A 25799-nucleotide genomic window follows, 5' to 3' on the forward strand; every position below is an offset into this window, starting at 1 on the left:
AAGGGCCAGGCTGGAAGCCCCCGTGCAGGCTCTGTGGAAGAGTGCAACCCACCTGCCCTGGGCCCAGCTCTGGCCTAGCTAGGGTCTGACCATGGCCCCTGTGAGCACCTGGCCGGCTCGTTCCCGTGCAGCGGGCACAGTCCCCCCATCCCCTCCTGTTCACAGGCAGGGTCCCCCGGGCGTGGGCCGCTCTCTCTCCTCAGCGCAGGGCACACAAAAGGCCCCGGGACGCTCGGTGGGCTCCAGCCAGCACAAGGCCTGGAGGTGGCTACAGGCTGCAGCCTGAGATGCAAAAACCCTCCATCACCCCCAGCCTAGGGGCAGCCCCGTCCCACAATCAGCCCCTTTCCCCGGGTGCCCGGCCAGTTCTGCCCCATCCTGTGCATGGACCAGCCGGGCGGGGGTGAAGCCAAGGGAAGGGGGTGCCAGGCAGCCCCCCCGGAGTTTAGCAGCAGCTGGGGGCTGTACAAGGCAAAGCCACCTCCCCTCTGACGCCAAAGGGTCAATGGGCGCCCTGGCCTGGGGGCTTGGTCTCACTCCCCTGCCCAATCCAGGGAGGCCTCGCTGCTAATTGCGCCCTCGCCAGATCAAAGGCTCCACTAGCGCAATCAACACCCGCCTGGTGGCTCCAGATTCCCTCTGGCGAGCCGGGCTCCGGCGCTGCTTTGTCTGCCCGGCCCGGCCATGGGGCCAGCCCCTGCCAAAGCCCGCTTCGCAGCCGGCCTCCTCTGGGCGCTGCTGGGCGCGGCGCTGGGCATGGCGGGGAGCAGGCAGGAGACGTCGCTTTTAAAGTCCTTGGGCCTGAGCGCCAAGCCGACCCCCGCGGCCCCGGCCCCGGTGCCCTCCGTGCTGTGGCGCATCTTCCAGGGGCGGGCGCTGCCTCCCCCCGGGGACCGCGCGCCGGACCGCGCCTGTCGGGTGGAGGAATTGAATGTGCCCGGGAACATCATCCGCGTCTTCGCTGACCAAGGTACAGAGACCCCGGGGTTCTGGCCCCTGGGGTCCCTCGGGGTTTGGGGCAGGGGCCTGTCCGGCTTCTCTTCCCGCTTCCTAACCCCCGGCTGTGGGCGCCTGACCCCGTCTGGGATCCTTTGCATCAGGCCTAGTGTTTGCTGGAGAGAGGCGGTGGGGTCCAGTGGTCGGAGCAAAGGGCTGGGCGCTGGGACCGACTCGCTGGGCAAGCTCAGGCAGGTCACTGCTCCGTGCCTCAGTTTCCCCAGCCGCGCCCTGGCAAATCGTCTGTCCCGGGTGAGCTGAGTGGGGATGTTGGTGAGACACGCTGGGATCCTGCAGGACAGGGCTAGGGCTGAGTTGTGATTGTACCTCCAGCCTCGCCCGCTTCCTCTGACATCCTGGGAGGGACTTTTTCTGTGACTGGTGCTTATCCGAGGAAACCACCAGGGCAGACGAGGCTGGGGCTGGGATTTCAGTGCCCCGTAGTGCACTTCCCTGGCGCACAGCCCTGGCCCAGGCTGACACGCACCGTTCAGTTCTGTAATACTATTTCCCATAAGCATCAGCCCGGTGCATATTTTAAAGGCACTGGGGACAGTGGGGCTGGATTTAGGGTCCCTTAACTGGGTGCGATTAACACAGCTGCTGCGTCTCCAGTGGCTTAGCTCAGGTTCGCATTCATGTCTTCCACTTAGGGCAGAGAATGCAGAAAAGATTGAACTCCCCGTGCCCTGGGCACTGGCACACGGACAAGGCCTGGCTCCCACCTCACCATTCGATCCTTGTACCTTAGCTGGACGGGCAGCAGCTCCTGCTGCTTCAGGCCATTTCCAGTTGTTTGCTAGACCTTAGCTAGACTCGCTGCTTTAGTGATCTGTTGTTTCCAGTTGAAATCAGGGTCTGAGTCCAAAGGGCCCAGCAGACCGGTCCTGCTCTAGCAGGCCTTGGTAGAGTAGCACTGAAATGAGCAGTACATTCTGCGCCCCCTGCCATGAAGGAGGCGGATATTATCCTCTTACAGAGGGGGAAGCTGAAGCACAGAGAGGTTTAGTGACTCCGAGGATCAAACAGTGAGTGGCAGAGAACCCAGGAGTTCTGACTCCCAGGTCTGTTCTTTAGCCACGAATTCAGACTACCCAGCCCCGAAGCATATGCAGACCTTTGCCTCTGGTGCTGGCTCTGGCTTGTTTCTCTTGTACAGTCTGCCACTTTCTCTTAGCCAAGCAGCCTTCGCCCAGCAGCAGGGACACGTGGCTACGGGGAATCTCTGCTGTGGAGGAGCTTCCAGATGATGCCAGGGTAGTGGGAGCCTCTTGCCCCAGCAGTGACTGGTTAAGAGGGCAGCTCTATCTTTAAAATACTGAACCTTGTCCAGGCCCTGAACAGGGGCCCTGTGTGAGCGCGATGCCTGTATCATGGGGGGGGGGGGGGGGGGCAGAGAAGCACACCCCTCCGCTCCCCACCCGCAGCGTGGAGCGGGATGAGAATCTGTCGGACTCGTTCTGTTCCTCAGGACAGCCCTGACTGCACTGGGAGAGTCGCAGAGCGGAGTGGGGCGCAGGCTGAGCCAGGAGTGTAGTTGATGGTCAAGGCGAGTATTGGGGAAATGGAGTTTGCCCGTCTGGGGAATGGGGAGTTCAGGTCAGGCTAGTTTATCCACTTCACTACTGCTCTGAGCATCAGTGTGTGTGTGGGGAGGCCCTTCCTGCTCAAGGAACGAACGCCACCTCCTCTGTTTTCCTTCCCTCTCAGGCCACTTCATTCACAGTGGGGAGCCCAAGACTTTCCTGTGTCTGGAGAAACGTCTGTACTTTAATTTATCTGTGTTGGAGGAGGGGGAGCAACTGACAATGGCTCAGCTGGAAATCAACTTCAGCCACAACTCCTATCACACTTCCAGTGGCGGGCAGGTCTTTGAGCTGCGGCTGTACCAAGCCCTGCAGATGTCTCTGCGGGGGATGTCCTCCCACACGTACAACCACAAGCTGCTGGTGGCGCAATCCTTCGCGCAGCTGCACAAGTCCCTCCTCTTCAACCTGACCGAAGTGGCGAAGGGCTGGCGAACCCCCAGCAAGAACCTGGGCTTGATCCTGGAGATCTCTGTGAGCAGCAGGGACAGCGCCGAGGCCTTGCCACCCCGAAGGCTGCAGAACCTCTGTGCCAGCATCGACTCCTTCCTCGACACCTCGCTGTTGGTGGTGTCCCTCAATCAGAAGCAGTGCCAGGCCTCCAGGAAGAGGCGAAGCTCCTATTATACCCCGGTCACCCCAAGCAACCTCTGCAAGCCAAGGCGGCTTTACATCAGCTTCAGTGACGTGGGCTGGGAGAACTGGATCATCGCGCCGCAGGGATACATGGCCAACTATTGCCTCGGGGAGTGCCCTTTCCCATTGACGGCAGAACTCAATAGCACCAACCACGCCATCCTCCAAACCATGGTGCACTCCCTTGACCCAGAAGGAACCCCCCAGCCCTGCTGCGTCCCAGTCAGGCTGTCCCCCATCTCCATCCTGTATTACGACAACCATGATAACGTGGTGCTGAGACACTACGAGGACATGGTGGTGGATGAGTGTGGCTGCAGGTAATGGAGCAGCTCATCAAGATGTGCCTAGGGAATCGAATGGGTCTCTGGAGTAACTGAGATTTTTGATGTAATAGGTCAAAACGTATTAAGTCTCCTTCGTGTGGGTGGGTAGGGCCCTCCCTTCCATCCCTTGGTGCAGTTAATGGCAGAACTACCCCTTTGACGCAGTTGCAAAATGCAGCCTCAAGGGGGAAGCTCTTGACTTCTGGCATCAAGAGGATAATGCAGTTTGGGATTCTAATGTAATGCTGATTGGCTGGAGGCATCAGGCTTCCAAACTCCCACCTGCTGGGGTTTCACTCAGCTTTGCTGGGAACCTGGTGAAATCTAATGGTGATAGTCTGAGCCTCCTTTCCCCTCCTCCCCCATGCCCCCTAGTGCTGAGCAGAGGATGTTGGCACCAGCTCCTTAGTCCCAGCACTCCTCTCCCTGTGCCTCCTTCCTCGGTTCTGACCTGGAGGCACCGGTGTGGTGCAGTACTGTATCCAGCCTGTACGGCTGGAGCTGGTGCCCATGACACTGTCCTAGACATTGAAGAATGAGTTCTGCTGGCCCTTCAGTGCCCCGTAGGCCCCGCCCCCTTAGCTTGCCCATGCTCGTAGGAACAGTACCACTGTCCACCACGGCTGGATTCTCAGCTTCTTGAGCTAAGTGGTGTGAGCCTAGCATGGATATTTTTTTTTCTAGAACAGGAAGACAATTTGGCTAAATTCTGCTCTTTCCACTGACTGAAGAAATGACCAGGTCTTCAGTTTGATTAAGTTCTTTCTCCTCCACGGGGCTGTACTGCAACTAAAATATCACCTCTGCCTGGAGCCTGATACCGCATTGCTCTTGAAAGGGCATTACTGGTACCAGCTGTTAGATGTCAGGACAGTGGGGCATGGGGAAGTGAAGTGAATTGACTCAGTGCGAAGAGGTGTTTTCAGACAGAGCTCTCACTGGAACATCCTAGCAATGTAAAACTCGCCTTTTTGTGGTGAAGATGTAGCCTAAGCGGTCAGGCTTTGGCTTTTGAATAAGGCAAGAAGCCTGGCTTGGGAAATTTGGCCTAAATTTGTTTTTTAAGGGGCTATCAATTTTGGGTGTCCAACTTGATTGAGGGGTTCTGAGCACTCACCAATCCCACTGACTCGGTGCAGGGAAAAAAATTCAAGTGGCCAAACAAATTTAAAGAATCAATGAATTGTCTTTAAAGTATTACGTGTTACCCATTGAGTGTGAATCTAGTCTACGGCTGGCAATCAGGCAGATGGCTGCAGAAAGCAGTAGAAAGATGAATAGACAAAGTCTCCTTTTAAAATATGTTTTCACCTTGATTAGTGTCAGAGTTCTCTCAGTAATAGGGACAGAAAAATATTCCCCTCCTCCTAATAATTGTCTTTTATAAGATATTAGATAAGCAGCCAATGCCTAAACAACATCCTAGTAAATAAATATGGGGGGGGTTGTAAAGCAGTGGCTTGTGGAATTATTTAATGCACTAGCCTGTCACCTGTGTAGCAATGAGGACTTGGCTCAGTGAAAGTAGCTTAATAGTCTTATTTTAGCATGATTCCAGTTGACTCCATAAGAGTTTAACACTCTTTGTAGCAGGAACTAGGACTACTTCGTCCTTTACATATTGCACTGTTTAAACAGATTATGTATGTTAAGGCATCAGGGGTATGTCCAATAGACCTGTTGGACCAGCAATGGCATTGTGAAAGGCAGATCAAGTTTGCTGTATTCAAGTCAGTGGGGTGAGGACCCTCTCCCTCTTCAACACCTACGAATGAATTGCTGAAGGTGCCTGTCCTTCAGATGATGGGTATGAGCTGAAAGACAGGAAAAGGGATGACTTCTAAGTACAGAATTTCACAGGGATCCTTCATAGCAGCAATGCTCAGCCTGAATTCCAGAGGAGCAGAGGCAGTTGAAGTTTTAGTAGGTCTCCACCTACACTATCATAAGCCAGCCCTGTTCTGAAAGTAATCAATCAGTTTATTAGCTAGTGCCAGGGGATAAGTGGCTGAGGGATGGCCTGTTTTCTTCCAAGTGGGATTCATATTAAAATAAGATTGGGGTGGGGGGTGTTTGAAGTCTTAAAGTGGCCATGCTTGAAGCCTGGGCAAAGTGGCCAGCTCACTCCCGTCTTGCCAGTGAGGTGCTGCACTTGTTAGAAGTAAATCAACCACAGCTGCTCAGCTGAAGCTCTGAGTCATGTGACTTGAGTAATCCCTCCCAGTGCAACTTTCCTCCCCTTCCAGCTGAACATCTCCCCCTTGCACTGAAGTGTTTCACTGTGACTGAATTTTAGACAAGTTATCACAACAGAACCCCTCCCATCCCCCACCCTTCCCAAGGCACCAAGCACTGAACCACCCCCTCATCTGGTGTAGCTAAAAGAAGAACATAGCAGTTGCTAGCTACAGCTACTTTACAGTCACAGGGCCCTACACTTTAGATCTGTGCATGGTGGCAACCTCTATGGGTGGATGTCAAACTGGAGCTCAAAGTAAAGTTTTGCCTTTCAGTGACAAATACAGGACAATTATTTTAATCGCAGTCTCTTGGGGGGGGGGGGAGAGAGACAAGAGGAGCAAGGAAACTGAATTAGACTTGAAACTTTTTAAAAATGTCAGTCAGATTGAAACTAGTGGAGACTTGTTTTTTTGTATCTACCTTGTAATGTGTCTTAATAGAAAGGTTTCACTAAGCATTAACAGGAAAGACCTTTGTCCCCATGGGGAAACTAAAAGGTTTATCCTCTTATTTTAATTAATGTGCACAGACAATGTACTTCCCTACCCTACCCAATGAATGTGTTGTGCTACTGGATATACCCAAATCTTTGTTGAAGAGGAGCAAGTAAGTCTGAATACTTTAAGGCTACCACAATTCCACACAGGTGACCTGCTGTTATGCACTAACATTTTCAGGTACCCTCTGCACCGCCATTTAGGAAGCTGATTCACAGACATGCGCTACTGTGGAGTTCTAAGACAGTTTACCCCCTATTATTCTGTACAGTAAACAAGAACGACATCAAAACCAGCATCAAACATTTAATAAAGGAATTAGATGCTAGTCAGATTAGTGACTATGGTTTATAAGATCAATTACTCAAGTTTATAAAATATTAAACTCAAGGGGCTAGCCCCATCTTAAAAGAAATCAGTCAATTTCTTCTGAAAAAACTAGAAAGTAACAGGGACAGGCTCAAACACCTGATCTGCTAGTGTTTTTCCTTTTTAAATACTTACCCTTACCTCTAATTCCAGGAATTAAACTCCACATTAAAACAAACTTGGATTTCTATGAAAGAAGAGGGATTTTAGTTTTTGTTATACTGAGTGTTTTGAAAAATGAGTCCACAGCAGATCAAGGAACTCAAAGCTCAGTTCATTTAGCTCACACTTGTGAGGGAGGTTTTTGCTTTCCATCTAAATCTCCACTTGCATTTACCAAAGCACAAAGAGATGAATGACTAATGGGCTCTGTCCTATCCACTGTGCAGTCCAAACAATTAGAGGATTCTCACGCTAGCAGGGAAAGACAGCTATAACCATGTGCAATACTTCGTGGACCAGAATGGACACATGAAATAGCTACTTTAGTGATCACAGCCCCTGTGAAGTGATGTCAGTGCACTAACATGAAACGTGCTCACAGCATCAGCAGCCTGCTATACTAAGCTGAGCTTGTGCTTCAGTCAGAAAGCAGTGTGGAAAAGTTTACTGTATTTGTACCTTAAATCGTGCTACTTTCAAATGCTTGACTGCTGTACCAAATGCAGTTGGTGGCATCAATGGTTTAGATTGATAGGCCCAGTCTTAAGTCAGCATGTGTGAGCTGAACTTTATTAAAAAGGATTTATTCAATTACTATATTGTCTCAGATTTACCACCAGAGCCATGATCAGAGTAACTTGAAAGGGGGCAGATGAAAGCCTTAAAAGGGTCTTGCCATTACTTCCAATGGGTTTTATGCAAGGAAGTCTTTATCCCCAGCCTGGAAGAAGTAAGCTCTTGCCATCAATATTAAAAAAAGATCAAGCTCCTCTATGTAACATCAATGCATGGGCACAGAATGCCTCAGGGGGTTTCTAAACATTCCTACAGCATGCACATGTCTGGACAAGACCCAAAGGAGGGGGTACAGGTGGGGTACTTAGCTTTAACAAACTTTTCACAGTTCATTTGCTTATCTATGTATGCTAGAAACACCCCACACTTTTGTACTAGTATATGTTAAAATGTAATAAACGTGAAGTTTATACAATCAAACACTGGGCCAAACTGTCACAAATATTGTTTTTAAAAGGTCCAAAATGATTACTGAAATATAGGCCCCAGCTTGAATGCAAGAGCTCTTTATTAATTTTTTTATTGATGACAAACAGGTTTAAAACATACAGACAAAATCAAAAAAAGACTAACAGTGCTAGCACTGACGTCTGTGGATTTATAAAACTCAGAGTAACTGCTACAAAGGAAAAAACCAGCACAAAGCAGAGGCAAGCATTCCAACCAGTGAAATAAAGGGGTTGGGGGCAGGGGGAGAAGGGGTTACATTACTCAATGGATTGCATTGCACAAAAAGTTACAGCTTAAACCTATCTCAAATCTCTATGCAACTACGCAGCCTACCCAGAAGGAAAAAAATTAAAATGTTAATAAATAAAATAGTCCCTCTTACATGAAGGAAGGTGGCCTGTGTCTCCATTCTTTGCACATTGTAGAAGTCTAAACTCTGGAGGCTTTTTATGAAACAAGAATGTTGTGTGTGTTTCAGGAAGGTTTCTAATTTATCTTGCAGTTTATGACCAGTATAAACAAAAAAAGTGAATTCAGAACATCTGTTCTAAATTTCATGTGCACACTACTTACAAAACCTGTGGGTATACTACACTATACTGGGGGGGGGGGGGGGGGGGGGGGGGGGAGGGAGGAAGGAAGACATGGAAAACTACAGCAAATACAAGTTATGAAAGCAGTTTGATAATCTACAGAATGGACAGAGTAATGCAAGTGGGTGTTTCCAAATCACAAGAAGTGGGTTTTGTTATTTAGTCTAAGTACATTCATTGAGAGGGTTGTTTTCTGTTGGTGTTTTTTTTTTTAGTTCCTCAAAAAAAAAAAAAAAAAAGACTAGAAACACTTGGAGCCCTTTGATTATAAAGCTAACTTAATTCATAAACTTTAAAAAACATCTAGTTTAGTAATTAATTCACACACTACTGATTTTTAGCCAATTAGGAGGTAGAGGTTATTCTAATGTAGAGATCTGATAAAAATGGGTTAGTAGGAATTTAAGTTCTCTGTGCTATTTCTAAAAAGGTTTAGACAAATAAAATGCTCCCAGTGTTCCCACTTGACTTGTTTAGGACACGGATACAACTTAGAAATTGGATGGCTTTTTTTATGTGCTGTTTTCAGTTTGACTTCCAACTACTTCTCAAGCCAGCACTGATGCCACAGCCATGTTCACGACCTGAAACGCAGTCTCCAGGGTTGTTTTTAACTTCAACACCTGAATCATTCAGCTATCTGCATTAAATCACTGAAGCCGCCACACAAAAGCCTACTCCATTGTCTCTAATCATACCCATCTATCAGAGGCCACCTTCCAACAACTGCCTGCTTTTTCCATTTATTTTTTTCCAACCTGCTTCAATATCATTGTAGAGTCTTTACTTCAAAACCAATATAATCCCCAGTTTCCACTACTTCCTCCCAGCATCAGTGGGAGTGAATAAAGCAGGCCTCCTAGCGTCTTTTCCTCCAGGGCCGAAGGGCACAGGAACCCATCCCCTTTTAAGCGCACAGTTCATCTTACAGAAAGGCTTGTTTTCATAGAGTAGAGTCCAGACAGTAGCCAATTAAAGCATACAGAAAACACTTTGAAACCCTCCTCCTGCTTGAGCGTGCAGGCTCCTTTCACTCCTAACTGCTATCCATTGTAGGAAGAAGAGGCTGATTGCTGCAACTTTAAATCACACTGAAAGTTCTCAAGGTTGGTGCTCTAATTTAGATTTTTTGTTTGTTTTAAATTTTTTTGGTAAGCTTCTCAGAACAAGGATCTCCCAGGTCCACTACTAAGAATTCAGAGACACTTCTAAAAATTCAGTGCTCCTTTGAAAGAATCTCTTTAAAACCACCTTGTCACGAAATACCCATTCAGAATGTGGGCGACATGATGACACTAGAATTTCAGAGCCAGTTTTGGACAACAAAACCTGCATCTCAGCGTTGAACAGTCACCATGTTCTGGCTGGTTTTCTGCTTGGCTTACTGTCACTTTTCGGCAGGATCTTTCCTCTTTAGATACTTTGCTTTTAAAACGTCAACAGTTACTACTAAAATATAGTACCTTTTCAAATGAGAACAACTCTGAGATGAGGGTTTTCCTCTCCCCTCCTGCTCTGAACAGTGATGCCCTGCTCGCAAAGAGAAGTATGGAATGAAGTGAAACCTGCTTAAGGCCCTTCTCTCAAGCTTGGTTGACTGGGGGAGCAGGGACTCAGCTGACCACTCATTCTTTCAGGGCGAGTTGCCTTCCCAGTGAGGCGCCAGCCAGTCCTTTGGTGCTCTCTCTCCTCTCCGGTCAGTCTCCTTGTCTCAGTGAGCTAGCAGTGGGCTCTCACGCGCGCTCCTTTCTCTCTCCTCTCCGTTGGTTGGTTTCGCTCTCTTTCTCCTGTTGCTCTCACACAGTGGTGCTTCAGTTTTAGCAGTGGAAAACAGGTATCCATTTTATTTTATTTTTTTTATTACCCAGAATAAAATGCTGATGGAACTAAGCTCCACACAAGCTTAGCTCTTCTTCCTCAACCTAAAGAAAGGAAAGGACAACAAAATTCACATTAATCATTTCCCTATTGCCATGTGGGCTAGAGGTTACTTTGAGTAACTGAATCGAAGTGCCTTACACTCTAATACTGTGACAGTCCTGTCACTCCACCATGTTGATATGCACGTTCACCCTGGTAAGTAGAGTCCTGCGACAGCGCCACATCAATCTGAGATTTAAACTCATCACCAAGGTAACTGTCCTGAAATGAGAGAGTTTTTCTGTTAAGCTCCCAAAACTTTTGTAGTATTAGGGTCTCAAGAGCGTATGCTGCATTAGATAGCAAATGGGGTTGTGGCTGCCATATAACAGTGTTTTCCTTCAGACTAACTGTCCCCTTAATCAACCCCTTTGCTGCTGAATTTCTACAGTGATTTACCCAGTGTAGTTGCAAGCATTACTGAAATGCCCAGTATTTGCAATAATTGTTCTGTTAAGGTACTAGAATACGTTCCTCTTTAGGAATGGGTCTGATTTCAGGTTAGGGCCTACGGTGAAATGAAATTACCATGTAAAAATGAAGTGCAACATCGATGTACCTGAATGCACGTGCACCACAGAGCTTAATGGATGTACCTCAAGGGGAAATATCCTTATATTCAGACTGTGAATGTGTGGGGGAAGGGCAATGAAAGCTACTCCCAAATACTACACGATACACACACATACCCTCTTCCACGCGCATGACACCTGGCGAAAAAAAGCCACTTTGTAGCCTAGGCAGTTTATAAATAGGATTATTACACTCTTACCTGTGATAATTCTGGCTGGGAGAGTCCTGGCTGGCTCATCTGTGATGGCTGACTCATGGAGATATAACCCTGAGTCAGTGGACCCTGGGAGAATGGCTGGGACACCACATCTTGGCTCGCTTGACTGTTTGGAAGGTTTGACTGGCTAGTTCCAGGAATCCCAAAACGATTTTTCTGGCGCCCACCACGACCAGTCTTTCCTTTAGGTGTCCCACGTCCTGAAAAAGTTAGTCCCCGCCAAGGGAGTGAAAATAGTTTATATATGTAATGATTTTACATTTTGTTTCTAGTCAAATGTATACTGGTGGCTTAGCAAACTACACAACATTATACTTATTCAGGTAGCAATTATCTATGAATCTAAAGTTTTAGAGACAGTATAATGTATACTGTTAGACCCTTATGGACAGGAAGTTTTCTTAGAGCCTGGAGGATAATCAGAAGCTTTATATCATGTCCACCAATCCTTACAGCTGAGGAAGGCTAGACAATCTCCTCTGAAACCATCAACACTGCTGCAAGTTTAGCCAGAAGTGTTACCAGAAGCCATTGTAAAACACTCCCTCCACCTGGGCCTCAAAATGCCCCTTCTGTAGTGTCGTTGGGAGGGAGAGCCAAAGGTAATTAACATGCTTTTTTGGTCTGTATTTAATGATTACATACCTGTGGCCGGTCCATTAGCCTGCCCAAAATATCCTGGTGGTGGCATTGGTGGCATCACAAGGTTGAAAGGGATAGGAATGTTCATAGCAGTGACGTGGCTGGGTCCAGCACTAATCATTCCAATTTGATCATGTGTTTGGAAGTACATGTTCGATGGGCGTCCTAGAAAAATTTAACAGCTTAGTTAACAGCTCAACGTTATTGTTTCTCTGGATTTTTTGTACTGCCAAAGCATTCCGTAGAGCAACCTACAGATCAGCAACAGTCAAATGGTTAAGTCAGGGTTTAGTTAAGTTACGAAATAGTTTACACTAAAAGTTAATTTGGGATTTCTGAAATGCCACGTTTGCACGGTGGTCCGTGCCACAATTAAATTTAGAAATCAGAGTTTTCATTGTAAAATTTTGCCCAAAGCAGTTTAGTTTGTACATGGTGAGAAGCTGTTCTTTACTTGGGAGCTTTCAAGAGAAATCTTAGTTCAGTATCAAAAAGTAAAGAACCCACCTGATGACTACATAATTGGAAAGTCAATAAAGGAGTTCAACTCCCACAACTTCCTTACCTTGACTGCTCCGGTCATAAACAGATCCTGGGATAATAGCTTCACGTGCATCATACATGGCAGTAGTCATGAAACGGGCACCCTAAAAACGTTACATGAAGTTAGACAATAAATCCTTACATTTAGAACCAATGTTGCAAACTGAAAAGCATTGCAACTTTACTCTAAAGTTCTTCAGGGTAGGGACTGTGTTGGGTTACCTGTCAAAGTATCAAATACATTTCAGCTTTAGATATATGCATGAAAAAGATCCAAATCTGCCATTGAAACCCGTCAGTTCATTTATTTCCAGTTGTTATTTTAAGTGTTTTTAAATTTAAAATGGGCTGGAGTTTCATGAGACTGACTCCATTTTACAGTTCTTATCACACAGTTCTCCTTTCATAGAATCATAGAATATCAGGGTTGGAAGGGACCTCAGGAGGTCATCTAGTCCAACCCCCTGCTCAAAGCAGGACCAATCCCCAGACAGATTTTTGCCCCAGATCCCTAAATGGCCCCCTCAAGGATTGAACTTGCAACCCTGGGTTTAGCAGGCCAATGCTCAAACCACTGAGCTATCCACCCCCCATGTGCTGTTCCTCATGACTTAGGGTATCACCAGAAGCCAATGACAAGAGTTATTTGTATTTACTGCCACTGATCCATATTTAGCTGAAGATAGTAGGACAAAAGTACATTTAAGCTTAATAAGTTTAGTCATATCTAGGAAATCTGACATTCCTACAGAATGCTTAATCTCAAAAACTACTGCCTACATTTAAAACCCTACACAAGAAAGATGAGGTTACTACAAAAAGGCTTCTCATCCAGTAGGGCTGGCCCTGGAAGCAGATCTAAAGAGGCAACCTGCTTGGTCACATCCCACCAGCTAAGAAAAAAAACCCACAGAAAAAACAGACCCAGCAAGTGAGGGAATGAGTAAGCTCCCTCCCCTCACTGCTCTGCCTCTGGATCCCAAGGCAGCTTTCACCTTTCCCTCATCCCACAGAGGGCTCAGCTTCAGACCATAGGAAGCGGGGTTTCAAGATGCTATAGAACCAGCCCTGCAGTATCCTGAAGCAGTGCTGGCTCTGTAAAAGCACTGTGCAGGCAAGGGAGAGCAGGACATTCACTACCATCTCCCACAAAAGTCAGCCCCACCACCATCCATTTCTCACTAGGACCAAAATCCCCTCTGGCCACAAACTTGAGATAAAGTGGGTCACAGGAAAATCTGACCATTTTACAGTCATGTTCCCCTTTCTCCCGTATACATTTTTTAAAAAGACAGACTAGTGGATTTGTAGTAACTTACTGGGTTGATGGTGTTGACAAGTTTACGGGGCTTGCTGAACTGCATAAGGCTTTCTCGGAGATTGTTTAGTGGTCCCTCTACCAGTACCTTCTGCTCCTTGTAGTAGTTCAGCAGGTGATTCCAAAGTGGTTGTTTAGACAGAGCTTTTGGGTTCCCAACAATAATTACTCCATATCTATGGAATATCAGATGGTCATATCAGAGAAGTCAGAAGTCAACTGTAAAGCTTATTTTTAAGAAATTCTACATTAACCAAGTTAACATGACAAAATGCAGAATAAGATGTAGTAAGTTGCTCAAGTCGAGATATAGTCTCCCTCTACGTGCTGTAGCTCCCACTATCCTTATATGTATGAACTGCAAAGGGAATACAGTCCCGGCTCAAACTAAGGCCTCAGGTTCTTAGGCACACACCTGAGTGGCAGTTGAGAAGCAGGTTGTGTTAGTTTTATACCCTGCTTCCAGCTTTTCCCAAACCAGTGGAGTTCATCAAGGAGTCTGGTGGCACCTTAAAGACTAACAGATTTATTTGGGCATAAGCTTTCGTGGGTAAAAAACTCACTTCTTCAGATGCATAGAGTGAAAGTTACAGATGCAGGCATTATATACTGACACATGGAGAGCAGGGAGTTATTTCACAAGTGGAGAACCAGTGGAGTTCATAGAATCTTACTAGTGGTTGTTTCGTGCATACCACTCCCAAAAGATTGCCCTACAGGCCTAACAGATTACTTCTGTCTACAGCAGGAATTGTCAAGGAGAGAAAGAAGAGAAGGAGCATGTGGGACTGCAGAATGTTTAAATATGCTGCTTTTTGCTGTGCTAGTGAACATCTGTGCCTGCAATTAAACACTTACTGCCTTAAATAAGGCCTCTAAAGGCTATGGTTTGGAAGAGGACAATGGAAGTGGATGCAGCCTCAGATTAACTAGCTCCTTTCATTAGATGCCTTGATCTATTGCAAAGTCCATTAAGGTAAAGCCAAGAGACATTGATCCTGTGGCCAATATTTATCACAAAAAGACTTTATTAAGCCATACAATCCTTTAAGAAAGATTGCTGCAGTGATCTCATTATGGTATGCTATATTGACTAGTTTAGCAAACAAACCTACTGGGTACTTTAACCAGATTAGTTTACCCCAAAAAAACCCTTTTAAAGTAAACCTGTGGGCATCAGTGAAACTGACAAAGCATCAATTTCACACTCCCCCACCCCTCAAGTGCCCCCCATGAGGCAAACTCTAGACCAGGGGTAGGCAACCGGTGGCACGCGAGCTGATTTTCAGTGGCACTCACACTGCCCAGGTCCTGGCCACCAGTCTGGGGGGGCTCTGCATTTTAATTTAATTTTAAATGAAGCTTCTTAAACATTTTAAAAACCTTATTTACTTTACATACAACAATAGTTTAGTTATATATTATAGACTTATAGAAAGAGACCTTCTAAAAATGTTAAAATGTATTACTGGCACGCGAAACCTTAAATTAGAGTGAATAAATGAAGACTCGGCACACAACTTCTGAAAGGTTGCCGACCCCTGCTCTAGACCCATTCACGGGAGAGAAGAACCCAGAGAAACAGTTGCTGAGAGAGAGGCAGAGCAGTCGAGACACCCCAGCTTCTGCTGACTGTTGAAAAATGGGGAGAAAATGAAAGACATGGAACTCCCTTTCTACTGCAGCAAATGGATGTGAGGAGGAAGGGGCATGTCTGCTTCAAGGTCAAACTCCTCCATCTACAAATAGGTCATTTTCTGACAATTTGTAGTCACTTGAATGTTAAAGGTATATGGACTAATGTAGTTTCAGTTGGTATAAGAGTGTTTCTAGAGATGCAGGAATCATTTTAACATTCCTGTCAGCTTACTCAGATGGTTCTGTTCACTCTTACGTTTTCAGTAACAGTGTAATTTTTGTTGGGCAAGAGCTCATGTAAGTAATAAAAGTCTGCTACATCCATGCAGAGTATTATAATCATACTGCACCTTGCTCTGGTGAGAGCCACATTAAGACGTCTAGGATCATTTAAAAATCCAATTCCTTGGTGCTCATTGGCTCTTACACAAGAAAGGATAATAAAGTCCTTCTCTCGTCCTTGGAAAGCATCAACACTTGCGATTTCCACTTCCTGCAAAGGAGAACCACCATGTAAACTATTTGAAGCCCAGTGCAAGGAAGAGAACTGTGCTAAGGATCAGTGTTTTAAAGCATTTTGGCTGAACATCTCTAACCAACCCATCATTTTGCAAGCAACGTTGTTCTTGTGACATTAGTGGAATGATCGGATCAGTTAATGACTAAAAGCAGTTTCATTAAGGGAGAAAAAAACATTCTTGGTTTTAGAACAAATAGCATAACTTTTATATGTCAGCGCATTATGGTTATCATTCAATAGGCATACTAACATTTGTACCAGAAAAATAAATTATCCCCGCTGCTGCCAGACGGCACTGTGGACTCCCCACTATTCTGAAACCCTGCTATTTTAAACAGTACTAATCAGTGTTGCAGCTCTCAAGCCATCATACTAGAAAATCCAGATAACCGACAGAGAAATTAGATTTGCTCCTGCCAGGAATATTCCACTAGCCTAATTCCACCAAGGTCTTCCTTCAGTGGACGTTATCGTCACAAAATGTTTTCAGCGTTACAAAAAAGGGCTTCTAGTAAGTATACAGCTTTGGTCTCGTTTGCAGCAATGACCCAAAAGTATAACAGTTGGTATACTACAGCCACTGTGGGAGAGCTGGTCTTTTAAAGTAAGCTGAAACTGGAATTTCAAAATATCTTGAAAGTGAAAAGAAGCCCAGAAATAAAGTCTACTGTGAAACCGTACAAAGATTCCATACCTGATAGAGTTTTGTATGCAAGGAACCACTGAACTGCATGTACTGTACCAGGTAAGAGCGCTGGCCCTCATAGGGAGTTATAATGCCAATCTGATCAGGCTTGGCACCAGCTTTCAATAACTTTGTAGTTATCTTCTCCACATTAGCAGCTTCCGTCCTAGGAAGAGAGGTTTTTTGTTTTATTTTTGAAGTCACTAAACTAAAAATATTGCAGAATTAAGTTAAATAAATAATAAGTTTAACTTGCTAAATACTTCTTGCAAGTTATCGGGGTCTATAAAGGAGCAGGAGGGAGAGGGAGAAGCGGAAGGAGGAGGAGGGGAGAAATGGCAGATTAAAGATATCCTTTTCCACTATATGTGTTTATTACTCGCACTCTTTGACCTATGTTATCAGACTGACACCTCCAAGAGAGAAGCCTTTTTTCTTCAGAAGCTAGTGTATATTGGAGCCCAATGCTTCCATACAGCAGCTGATTGGAATTTGCTGCTGCAGTAATCAATTCACACTGTCACAGATCTGTGCTTGATATTGGCTTGCTTTTGAAAGTGAGAATATGTATCCACAGCATTACACCGCACACAAGTAAACTTAAATGGATATACAATTATTTCAATCTCTGGTGTTAGCAGGACTAAATACTTCTTTCCTACTGATTTAAAACAGTACTTTGGAGTTCAAATATCTGGACTAGGGCAATTTTGTGTAACTCTATTCCATCACTTATGGTTATAAAAATTAATTTCTCATCTTAACGAGATGGAACTCTAACTTAGGCTCGTTTATACATCTAAGAACTTGTTTGCCCCCCCATCACCACAGTATCTAAGCACCTAGTTGTAGTTTAGTTGTAGCTAAATTAGCCCCCATCATAGTGTATGTATAACCGCAACTATACATACACTATGATGGGGGCTAATTTAGCTACAACTAATCAGGAAAGAGATCTTGGAGTCACCGTGGATAGTTCTCTGAAGACGTCCATGCATTGTGCAGCGGCAGTCAAAAAAGAAAACAGGATGTTAGGAATCATTAAAAACGGGATAGAGAGTAAGACGGAGAATATCTTATTGCCTTTATATAAATCCATGGTACGCCAACACCTTGAATACTGCGTACAGATGTGGTCTCCTCATCTCAAAAAAGATATGCTGCCATTAGAAAACGTTCAGAGAAGGGCAACTAAAATGATTAGGGGGCTGGAACGGGTCCCATATGGGGAGAGATTAAAGAGGCTAGGACTTTTCAGCTTGGAAAAGAGGAGACTAAGGGGGGATATGATAGAGGTATATAAAATCATGAGTGTGTGGAGAAAGTGAATAAGGAAAAGTTATTTACTTGTTCCCATAATATAAGAACTAGGGGCCACCAAATGAAATGAATGGGCAGCAGGTTTAAAACAAATAAAAGGAAGTAGTTCTTCACACAGCACACAGTCAACCTGTGGAACTCCTTGCCTGAGGAGGTTGTGAAGGCTAGGACTGTAACGGGGTTTAAAAGAGAACTAGATAAATTCATGGAGGTTAAGTCCATTAATGGCCATTAGCCAGGATGGGTAAGGAATGGTGTCCCTAGCCTCTGTTTGTCAGAGGGTGGAGATGGATGGCAGGAGAGAGATCACTTGATCATTAGCTGTTAGGTTCACTCCCTCTGGGGCACCTGGCATTGGCCACCGTCAGCAGACAGGATATTGGGCTGGATGGACCTTTGGTCTGACCCCATATGGCCATTTCTTATGTTATGGTCTCACCTTCCAAATATTATGAATTTAGCGACAAAAGAGCCCTGTGATAGGGGAATTTTTCATTTTACAGATAGGGAACTGAGGCACAGAGATTAAGTGATTTGCCCATGGGTCACAGTCTGTTCCCGAGCTAGGAACTGAACCCCAGTCAGGCTCTTGAGTCCCTCTCCAGTGCCTTAGACACAAGGTCATCCGTCATCCTTCCTATGAATATTAGGGGATCATTAAGGCTCTAAATGTGAAGGCAGATGGGAAAAATTCCTAAGCACTTAAGTCTAATTGATTTTCAATGGGACTTAGTCACTACTGAAATTTTTCCCCACTTATGTAACATTAGCATTGAATTTTATTTACCTGTTTAAGTAAGAGGTGCCTGAACTGGCAATTTCTTCTTGACCCTGTGTCACATAGAAAAACATTGGCTTATCTGGCTGGGGCCACTGGAAATCAAAGCCCTTTTTCACACGGTCCGCTGAGGAGGAAAAAAATATAAATCAAAACATTCACAATGCTTCTTTAGCATCACATACCTTAAATGCACTGAGCAACTATTAAAATTAGATGCAGTCCAGGGTCAATGCCTCCTTTTCAACAAATGCAGTTAAGACATTCTATATTAATGAATCCCTCATTCTGATTCTCCGTGGATTGCATGTAAGTCGATTTGTACTGTGTCAATTGTATTTTACCTGCAGTAACACCGTTCTGGAGTGACCCCTCATAGAAGATGTTGGATGGAAAAGCACTAAGTGCAGGGTGCATACGATACTGCACTTGCAGGCGAATTGGACGGATACCCAACACCACAAGCCTCTCAAAAAGGGACTGAGACAGGCCTGCCTTCGCAGCTTTTTTACACATCACGACAGGACCAAGCTGGCAGTGATCACCGACAAGGATCAGCTGTATAAAAAAAAGAAATTCAACATTAACTACATAGTACAGACCTCTTAAGCTCTCACGCAGATGTCCTAGCTGATGCAATACTAGAACAGACAGATTTCAAGACAGACTGAATGTATAGCATATTACTCTAAAATTATCAGCAAGAATGCTGATGAGCTTCATATATGCTTTATATCCAGTAATGAATAGCAGACGTCGTAGCCCAGTGGTTCTCAAATTGGGGATCGGGACCCCTCCGGGGGTCTCAAGGATATTACGTAGGGGGTCGCGAGCTGTCAGCCTCCACCCCAAACCCTGCTTTGGCTCCAGCATTTATAATGGTGTTAAATATATAAAATAGTGTTTTTAATTTATAAGGGGGGGGGGTCACAATCAAAGGCTTGCTATGTGAAAGGGGTCACCAGTACAAAAATTTGAGAACCACTGTTGTAGCCCCTTAGAGTCATCCAGAGGTGAAGTCTCCAGTCAGACCTTAACATGTCAATCACACTGAAACAAAGATCGCACTTTGGAAAGAAGACAATTTTATTGCTGTCACATAAAACAAAAAAGTTGTTTGGACCTGCAATAGGGAACTGTCTATCCAAAAAGTGGGGAGTTTTCACTCCCACAGGAGAACAAACAGGGAAAACTGCAACAATCATTTTCTGTGCATTATAGGTAGCGAATAGATATCTGTTTGTATCTGCTTAGGAGTTCCATTATTTTTTAGATCAACCCTTCGTACCTGTTTGGCTCCCAGAACAACTGGCACCATACATTCTGGTTCAGTAGCCTGTGTGCTCTCATCTATTAAAATGGAACGAAACTGCATTTTTGCAAGTCTTGGGTCACCTGCTCCCACACATGTACAGCAAATAACATCTGCATTCTGATCAACAGACAAAAACATGTATTTCAGCACCAGCACTCTCAGTTACAAAATTTCAGTTATGAAAGGACATGCTAGTAAATACTGACCAAGTTGTATATCAATAGATAATATTTTTAGATGGAAAACCATGCAAGTTTTTTTAGTACTTCATTGGCAATTTTTAGATCAAGACAGTGTTTTTCTAAAAGATCTGCTCTAGGGATTTTCTTCGGGGAAGTTCTATGGCCTGTGCTAGACAGAAGATCAACCTAGATGATCACAATGGTTGGTCCCTTAAGGCCTTGGAATCTACAAATCTGAAAGAATTCCCAAGTGGTTTACAATGATACACAGATCTCCACCTACCAGTGAAGTGTAGCCACCTCAGGTAGGAAAAGAGGCAGCTATTTAAAGAGGGACATTACTTAATCACAGGTTGTAAACAAATTGTTATGCCTATATTACAAACACATGTAGATGGTTGTGGCCCTGCTCCAAAGAACATACTGTTTTAAACATTTACTTATCCAACCCTTCACTAGTCTGCAAAAAATGACAAGCCCTAACAAAGAGAAAAGGAGTCTGTACCATAAGTAATTCACGCTCTGCTGTTCGTTTCAGTGCACGATAGCGTTTCTCATCAGCAGATGACAATTCTCCAGTTTCATCTTTCAGCTGCTGCAGTTTCTGGAGCTCAGGCATACTACACAGCAAAGGAATTTGTCATCAAAACAGAATCATGTTTTCTTCTTAAAATTCTAGTGTAAAACTCCTGATATTTGGGGTTCTAGGGCTCCCTTGAGCAGAATGGCAGTTGAGCAGTGGACTTTTTTTTTTTTTTTGGCAGTCCACAAGGGACAACTGAACTCACATTATTTATTAAGTCATGGCTTACCCCCAATCTCTGCATTAAATTTAATGTATTTTGCCATTCTCACGTGATAACCTACTGCAACACCAAGCCCCCAAGACATTTTTCTTGGACAACTTCTTACCTATCCATGTTTCTGATCTGGTTGTGCAATGCCAGGAAAGATACAGGAGAATCAATTGCCTCGCGGCTTTTAGCACATAGACGAACGACTTTTAGCCCTGTCTGATGGATCTTCTCAGTGAGCTGATCCACAGCTATGTTACTTGGGGCACAAACTAACACAGGCCTTAAAAATTAAACAGAAGAAAAAAACTGGTGTCAACACAAGTGATGAGGAATTATAAAACTTTCCTAGAGGAAAAAAGCTAATCAAGACAAGATCAGAATCATCCAAAATCTGAATATATCCTAAAGATAAGCTGTTCACATATGTTTTTCAAATTCAGCATTTTGAAAGTTTTTCAGGAGTGGCACACTTCTGGAAGAAATGTTCCAACTGCAGCAAGACAGCATTGTATTTTAAGTATATACTTTAACAGCTGTAGAATATAATTTCAATTTATCAATACAGAATAAGTGTTTAAAGTATCACACAGCTTCAACATATATAAAGTATTCAGTTATCAGTTAAAATTTCTTACCCATTGCCCTGCCTAGCTAAATGGTAGACAATAGTGGCTGATGTCACAGTTTTTCCTGTACCAGGGGGACCTTGGATAAGGCTCAGAGGACGCTGCAAGACAGTCTTTACAGCATAAACCTGAAAAAAGTTTTGCTATTTTAGCATATCGTTTGTACTTAACGTAGGTAAGCATATTTAGGTTATTATACATTTTTTCACTCAAGTCTATAATCCTTGTATGTAAATCCTTTATGAAATTATGGCTGACAAGAGAAATGATAGGATTACCTGAGAATGATTGAGGTCAGGAAGTCCTTGCGCTGTAAAACGCTTTGGCAGCTGGCATTTAATAATCACATCTTCTACCTCATGACCTAACAGTTTGTGGTAGATGTAGCCAGACACTGAAGTTTCATCCACAGCAAATGTTTTTAAAGCACTCTGCATTCTGCAAGTGAAAACACAGATCACAAAACATGAACTGAACGTATTCATCCACAAACTTCTGTAATGTGGAGGTGAATTAGGTACAAGACGCAACAAACTCAAAACCCCATTAGCTTAATAAGCAGGTTGGAGAGGAGACAAAACACTTTCAGCCTGGCAAACAGGGTTAGCCTTCTGTCATTCTGCTAGCAAAAACTGAGCTCCCTATGTTCTTAGATACTGTTCTTGTGCAAGCGAACCATAGTGTGTTTCCAAAGGAGGAAAAACTCCAAGGAAGGCAAACACCACTACAGATAGTCAAGAGTACTTTCCACACACCCTGCAGGGTTTGAGGAAGAGTTGTGTTAAACAGGTTTCTTTTGGAGCAGCCTCACATGGCTCACAGAACTCTGTAAATAAAAGTCTGAAGACTTTAGTGTCCCAATGATTACTAACTCCAAAGATTGCAGTTCAGATTTCATTGCTGTGTTCAGCTGTTAAAGTTTTAGAAACAAAGCTGGATACTTATATGCTACTGAATTGTTACGTGATTTCACTACAAAGTGAAGGTGTGTTTGTAGAACAAGCAGGCTAGCCGAAAGGAACCCTAGGTACATACTCAGGTTGCTAGCCTGCACTAAATCTGGTGACACCACATCATCACTATTATTTTACCAGTGCTAGCTAGATTAAAGCTAGCATGGGTATGCCTATTCATGCTACAAGCACACCTGCACTTGCAGTGAAGACATATCCAAAATGGACTGAAGCTCTAGAGAATAACCAGAAAAGATAAAATTTGAAAAAAGGTTTGTGTCTCCTTTCTTTTACGTTAATAATATTCATGATACAAATCAATGTGCATTCAGAATGAGGTACACAAATGAGGAGTTCAATGATGCTTTTGAGATCAGATCCAGTTCTAAACAGAATACGGAGAAAGAAAATAATTCTCTCTGAAGCAAAGGACCTATATGGTCCCAATTTTGGTATGTGCACCTCATTCTCTCTCTCTGGAGGTGAATTTCATGAAACAGATACAAAGTACTTCTTCCCCAGTAAAAATTCAAATTGAACTCCAGGAAAAAAAGTATTTTGATTATGTCAAACACCTGCTGGACTCTAAACTACTTTCTGAATGCCAGTAAATTTACGTACCTGTCAAATGAAGTGGACTTCCACACAAAATCCACTTGGAAGTTATGAGTAACCTCCACAGGTGCTCCAACACTGCTCCTCAGCTCAATAGCTATCTCATCACCATAATCTGCAGAGCCTTGTTAAGTAGTAATTTATCTTATAAATTTGGAATTTATTTTTCCACTTTAAAAATATTGGAAAGTGGAAATATAAGCAGATCCCTGGGCATCAGCTGGACAGTGATTAAAGCAGTTTAAAAGTTAATTTCCTTTCTTCCTCTTTTCCTATCTCCTGTGGGCAGATCATCTCAGGTACTTCTATGGACCCCCATTATTGTAGTGTTTGAGCACTGCCCAGTCTAATGTATTTATCCTCACAACCCTCCTGTGAGGTAGGGCTGTGCTATTACCCCATTGTACAGATGGGGAATTGAGGCACACAGAAGCTAAGTGACCTGCTCAAGGTAACGAGTACTTTACATGCACAAGTGAAAGAATTAAGTTGGGATGGAAGCAACTCCATTTTCCTCTAAAGAATTGCCTCAATCCCCCTATCCCTGAGATCAAACTGATAAACTACTCAAGTCACGGTGCAGCTGAGTCAGTGAAATGATCTGCATCTCTAGAAAAAAGTAAAGGATACTATCAGGAACTTTAATAACATGACCAATTCCTTTCCACAAAGGGGCCAGGTCTCCTTTATATCTCAGGCAGATTTCGTCTCCCTGCATAAGACGCATATCTAAACAGAAGAACATTCAAGCAGTTATTTTTGAAGTCTGTACTGGCAAATCAACCCTCCAACAAAAACAAAAGTTATAAAACTGTTCTGTGCCCCAAGAAAGACCATCAGACTGTATGCAATTTTAATGTTACTTACTGGTTACAACACACCTACCTCAAAACAATCTAAGAAGATATAACAGACATCATTACCTGAGTCAGTCTTTGGCAAAGTGAAGTAAGCAATTCTCTTCTTGTTCAAGCCCAGGTCCCATCTCACTGTGATGTTATCTTGGGTCTAAGTTGTAAAGAAAAGGCATCTTTTACTTTCTAAAAGAATTGTACCAGAGACGTTTCTTGACTATCCTCCTTTTCTATAATGCTCAGAACAGCCAAATATTTACAAACACTTAAAGAGAGTTTATACCATTTGCATAACAACTGTATTTCTACAAAACTGAATTACTTACCAGCAACTGGCACCATTGAGGTACTGAGCCATCATCTCCAATTTCTTTACAGTTTCTTCAAGAATGCTGCTTTTGGCCCCAAAGATGTTGAATTTCAGGCACTGTACATAAGCGTGTGCGCTAATCACATATGCCAGGTGTTTATGTGCCCCCATACGACACCCTAAGTTCCGCTGGGAACCCATCTGAGAAATCCAAAACTGGCAGATAGGCAAGTGTGGTTCCATGGAGGAGATGACCCAACAGAATGCCAATGAAACTGGTAACAGTTCTCTCAAAGTTGGGATGTCCTCCACAGAATCACATTCTCTAAAGACTAAGGAGGAGATTCCCTCTCAAAGAAGGAAGGAGAGACTAAGGATTCAGACATGTTTCAAAACCCAGTAGCACCACCACTGTTGCTTTCTGTCACCCCCCTGCTTCCAATCTCTTTAAATTCTGTGTGATCATTTTCCATCTACCTCCCATAGTACAAGTAATGATAATGGTGACAGTTGCTACTGTAGTAAAGCTACGTTTATTTCACTTAAGTCTTCTCTTTTCTATTGTTAGGAGCCAGGTGTTTCATGTTATCAATTTGAACTGCTTAATAATAACTAAATAATAAGCATCTTTCAATGTTTCAATCACACTACCTGGGACTCCTTGAGTTTCTTGTCATAATCTGCTTCAAGCTTGACTAGAGGTCCAAAAATATTTTGGTATTGATAAGCATCCTCATATCTAAGTAAGACATGCTGCGGTTCTTCATCAACACCAGGTTTTTCCAAGTCTTCAAGGGTTGCAGATGGATTTTCCTAGAATTGGGAAATGGTACATTAAGTTCTAAGGCATGAGATCCAGAACATCAAGCTGACCAGACTTTCGTTGTCAAAGCTGAGATAAGAGTAGTAAACACTACAGGGAGAGTAAAGTAGATTTTTAAAATTGTTTCAGACTAAAAATTCTGTCCTCTAAAAAGTGACTAGACATAGCATCACGGGGTTCCTTATTTACCATCATCTGACCTCTGATCAGCTTTGTTTTTTTGTTTGTTTTTTAAACTGTTATCCCCGCAACCTCGGACTTGGACATGAAAGTTAAGTTGTGTTCTCTGGGGCAGACACCACTATCAATAATAAATCACCTAAGGCAAAATTCTGGCCTCAATTAAAACTGTGCAATCTCATTAAAGTTGCTCTCACTTAGTTGGGTTGTCTCCGAACTGCTATTAGATGTTAAAGTTTGTCACTGAAGTTAGATAAGACTGAATACCAAGAGCAGATTGGCATCTCCTTACTCAGATATTTGTATATAATCATTGCTTAGAGTAGAACTGAACTTTAATGTGTTAATACAGGTAAGGAAATTTGGTTTTACACAGTTTAAACTGGCGGTGTCCTTTCAATGTTAAATGATAGAGCGTGTTGGAATTTTGTGATCTACTCAAAAATGCAGAATCCATAGCATTATCCACTATTAACCAAACAATCCTTTCTTCCATCTGATTAGTAATCTCCCAAACCCTCGCTCTCATGAACTGCTATCCTATGTCCAGTTTGTCAA

At 43.8% G+C, this 25799-nt stretch overlaps 2 protein-coding genes across 2 annotated transcripts in view; one reads left to right on the top strand and one right to left on the bottom strand.

Annotated features, from left to right (window-relative positions):
• Window positions 1–684: 684 nt before the first annotated feature.
• On the top strand, window positions 685–3542 carry GDF1 (growth differentiation factor 1). Its single transcript, XM_065422257.1, has 2 exons — window positions 685–970; window positions 2707–3542. The coding sequence occupies exons 1-2, from the start codon at window positions 685–687 to the stop codon at window positions 3540–3542; spliced, it is 1122 nt and encodes a 373-aa protein (XP_065278329.1).
• Window positions 3543–7887: 4345 nt separating this feature from the next.
• UPF1 (UPF1 RNA helicase and ATPase) overlaps window positions 7888–25799 on the bottom strand; it is a 29434-nt gene continuing 11522 nt past the window's right edge. The window contains exons 6-24 of the mRNA XM_065422062.1: window positions 24890–25051; window positions 23998–24082; window positions 23705–23803; window positions 23081–23189; window positions 21785–21944; window positions 21516–21634; window positions 20996–21160; window positions 20589–20703; window positions 19875–20018; window positions 18931–19144; window positions 18596–18713; window positions 16498–16654; window positions 15634–15776; window positions 13647–13821; window positions 12350–12431; window positions 11788–11949; window positions 11125–11342; window positions 10452–10574; window positions 7888–10354 (exon numbers count right to left, since the gene is read on the bottom strand). Of these exons, the coding sequence (XP_065278134.1) occupies window positions 10455–10574; window positions 11125–11342; window positions 11788–11949; window positions 12350–12431; window positions 13647–13821; window positions 15634–15776; window positions 16498–16654; window positions 18596–18713; window positions 18931–19144; window positions 19875–20018; window positions 20589–20703; window positions 20996–21160; window positions 21516–21634; window positions 21785–21944; window positions 23081–23189; window positions 23705–23803; window positions 23998–24082; window positions 24890–25051 (2547 nt within the window). The 3' untranslated portion in view covers window positions 7888–10354; window positions 10452–10454. The remainder of the gene's footprint in view (window positions 10355–10451; window positions 10575–11124; window positions 11343–11787; window positions 11950–12349; window positions 12432–13646; window positions 13822–15633; window positions 15777–16497; window positions 16655–18595; window positions 18714–18930; window positions 19145–19874; window positions 20019–20588; window positions 20704–20995; window positions 21161–21515; window positions 21635–21784; window positions 21945–23080; window positions 23190–23704; window positions 23804–23997; window positions 24083–24889; window positions 25052–25799) is intronic.

This window comes from Emys orbicularis, chromosome 24, assembly GCF_028017835.1.
Source record: "Emys orbicularis isolate rEmyOrb1 chromosome 24, rEmyOrb1.hap1, whole genome shotgun sequence".
Lineage (NCBI taxonomy): Eukaryota > Metazoa > Chordata > Testudines > Emydidae > Emys > Emys orbicularis.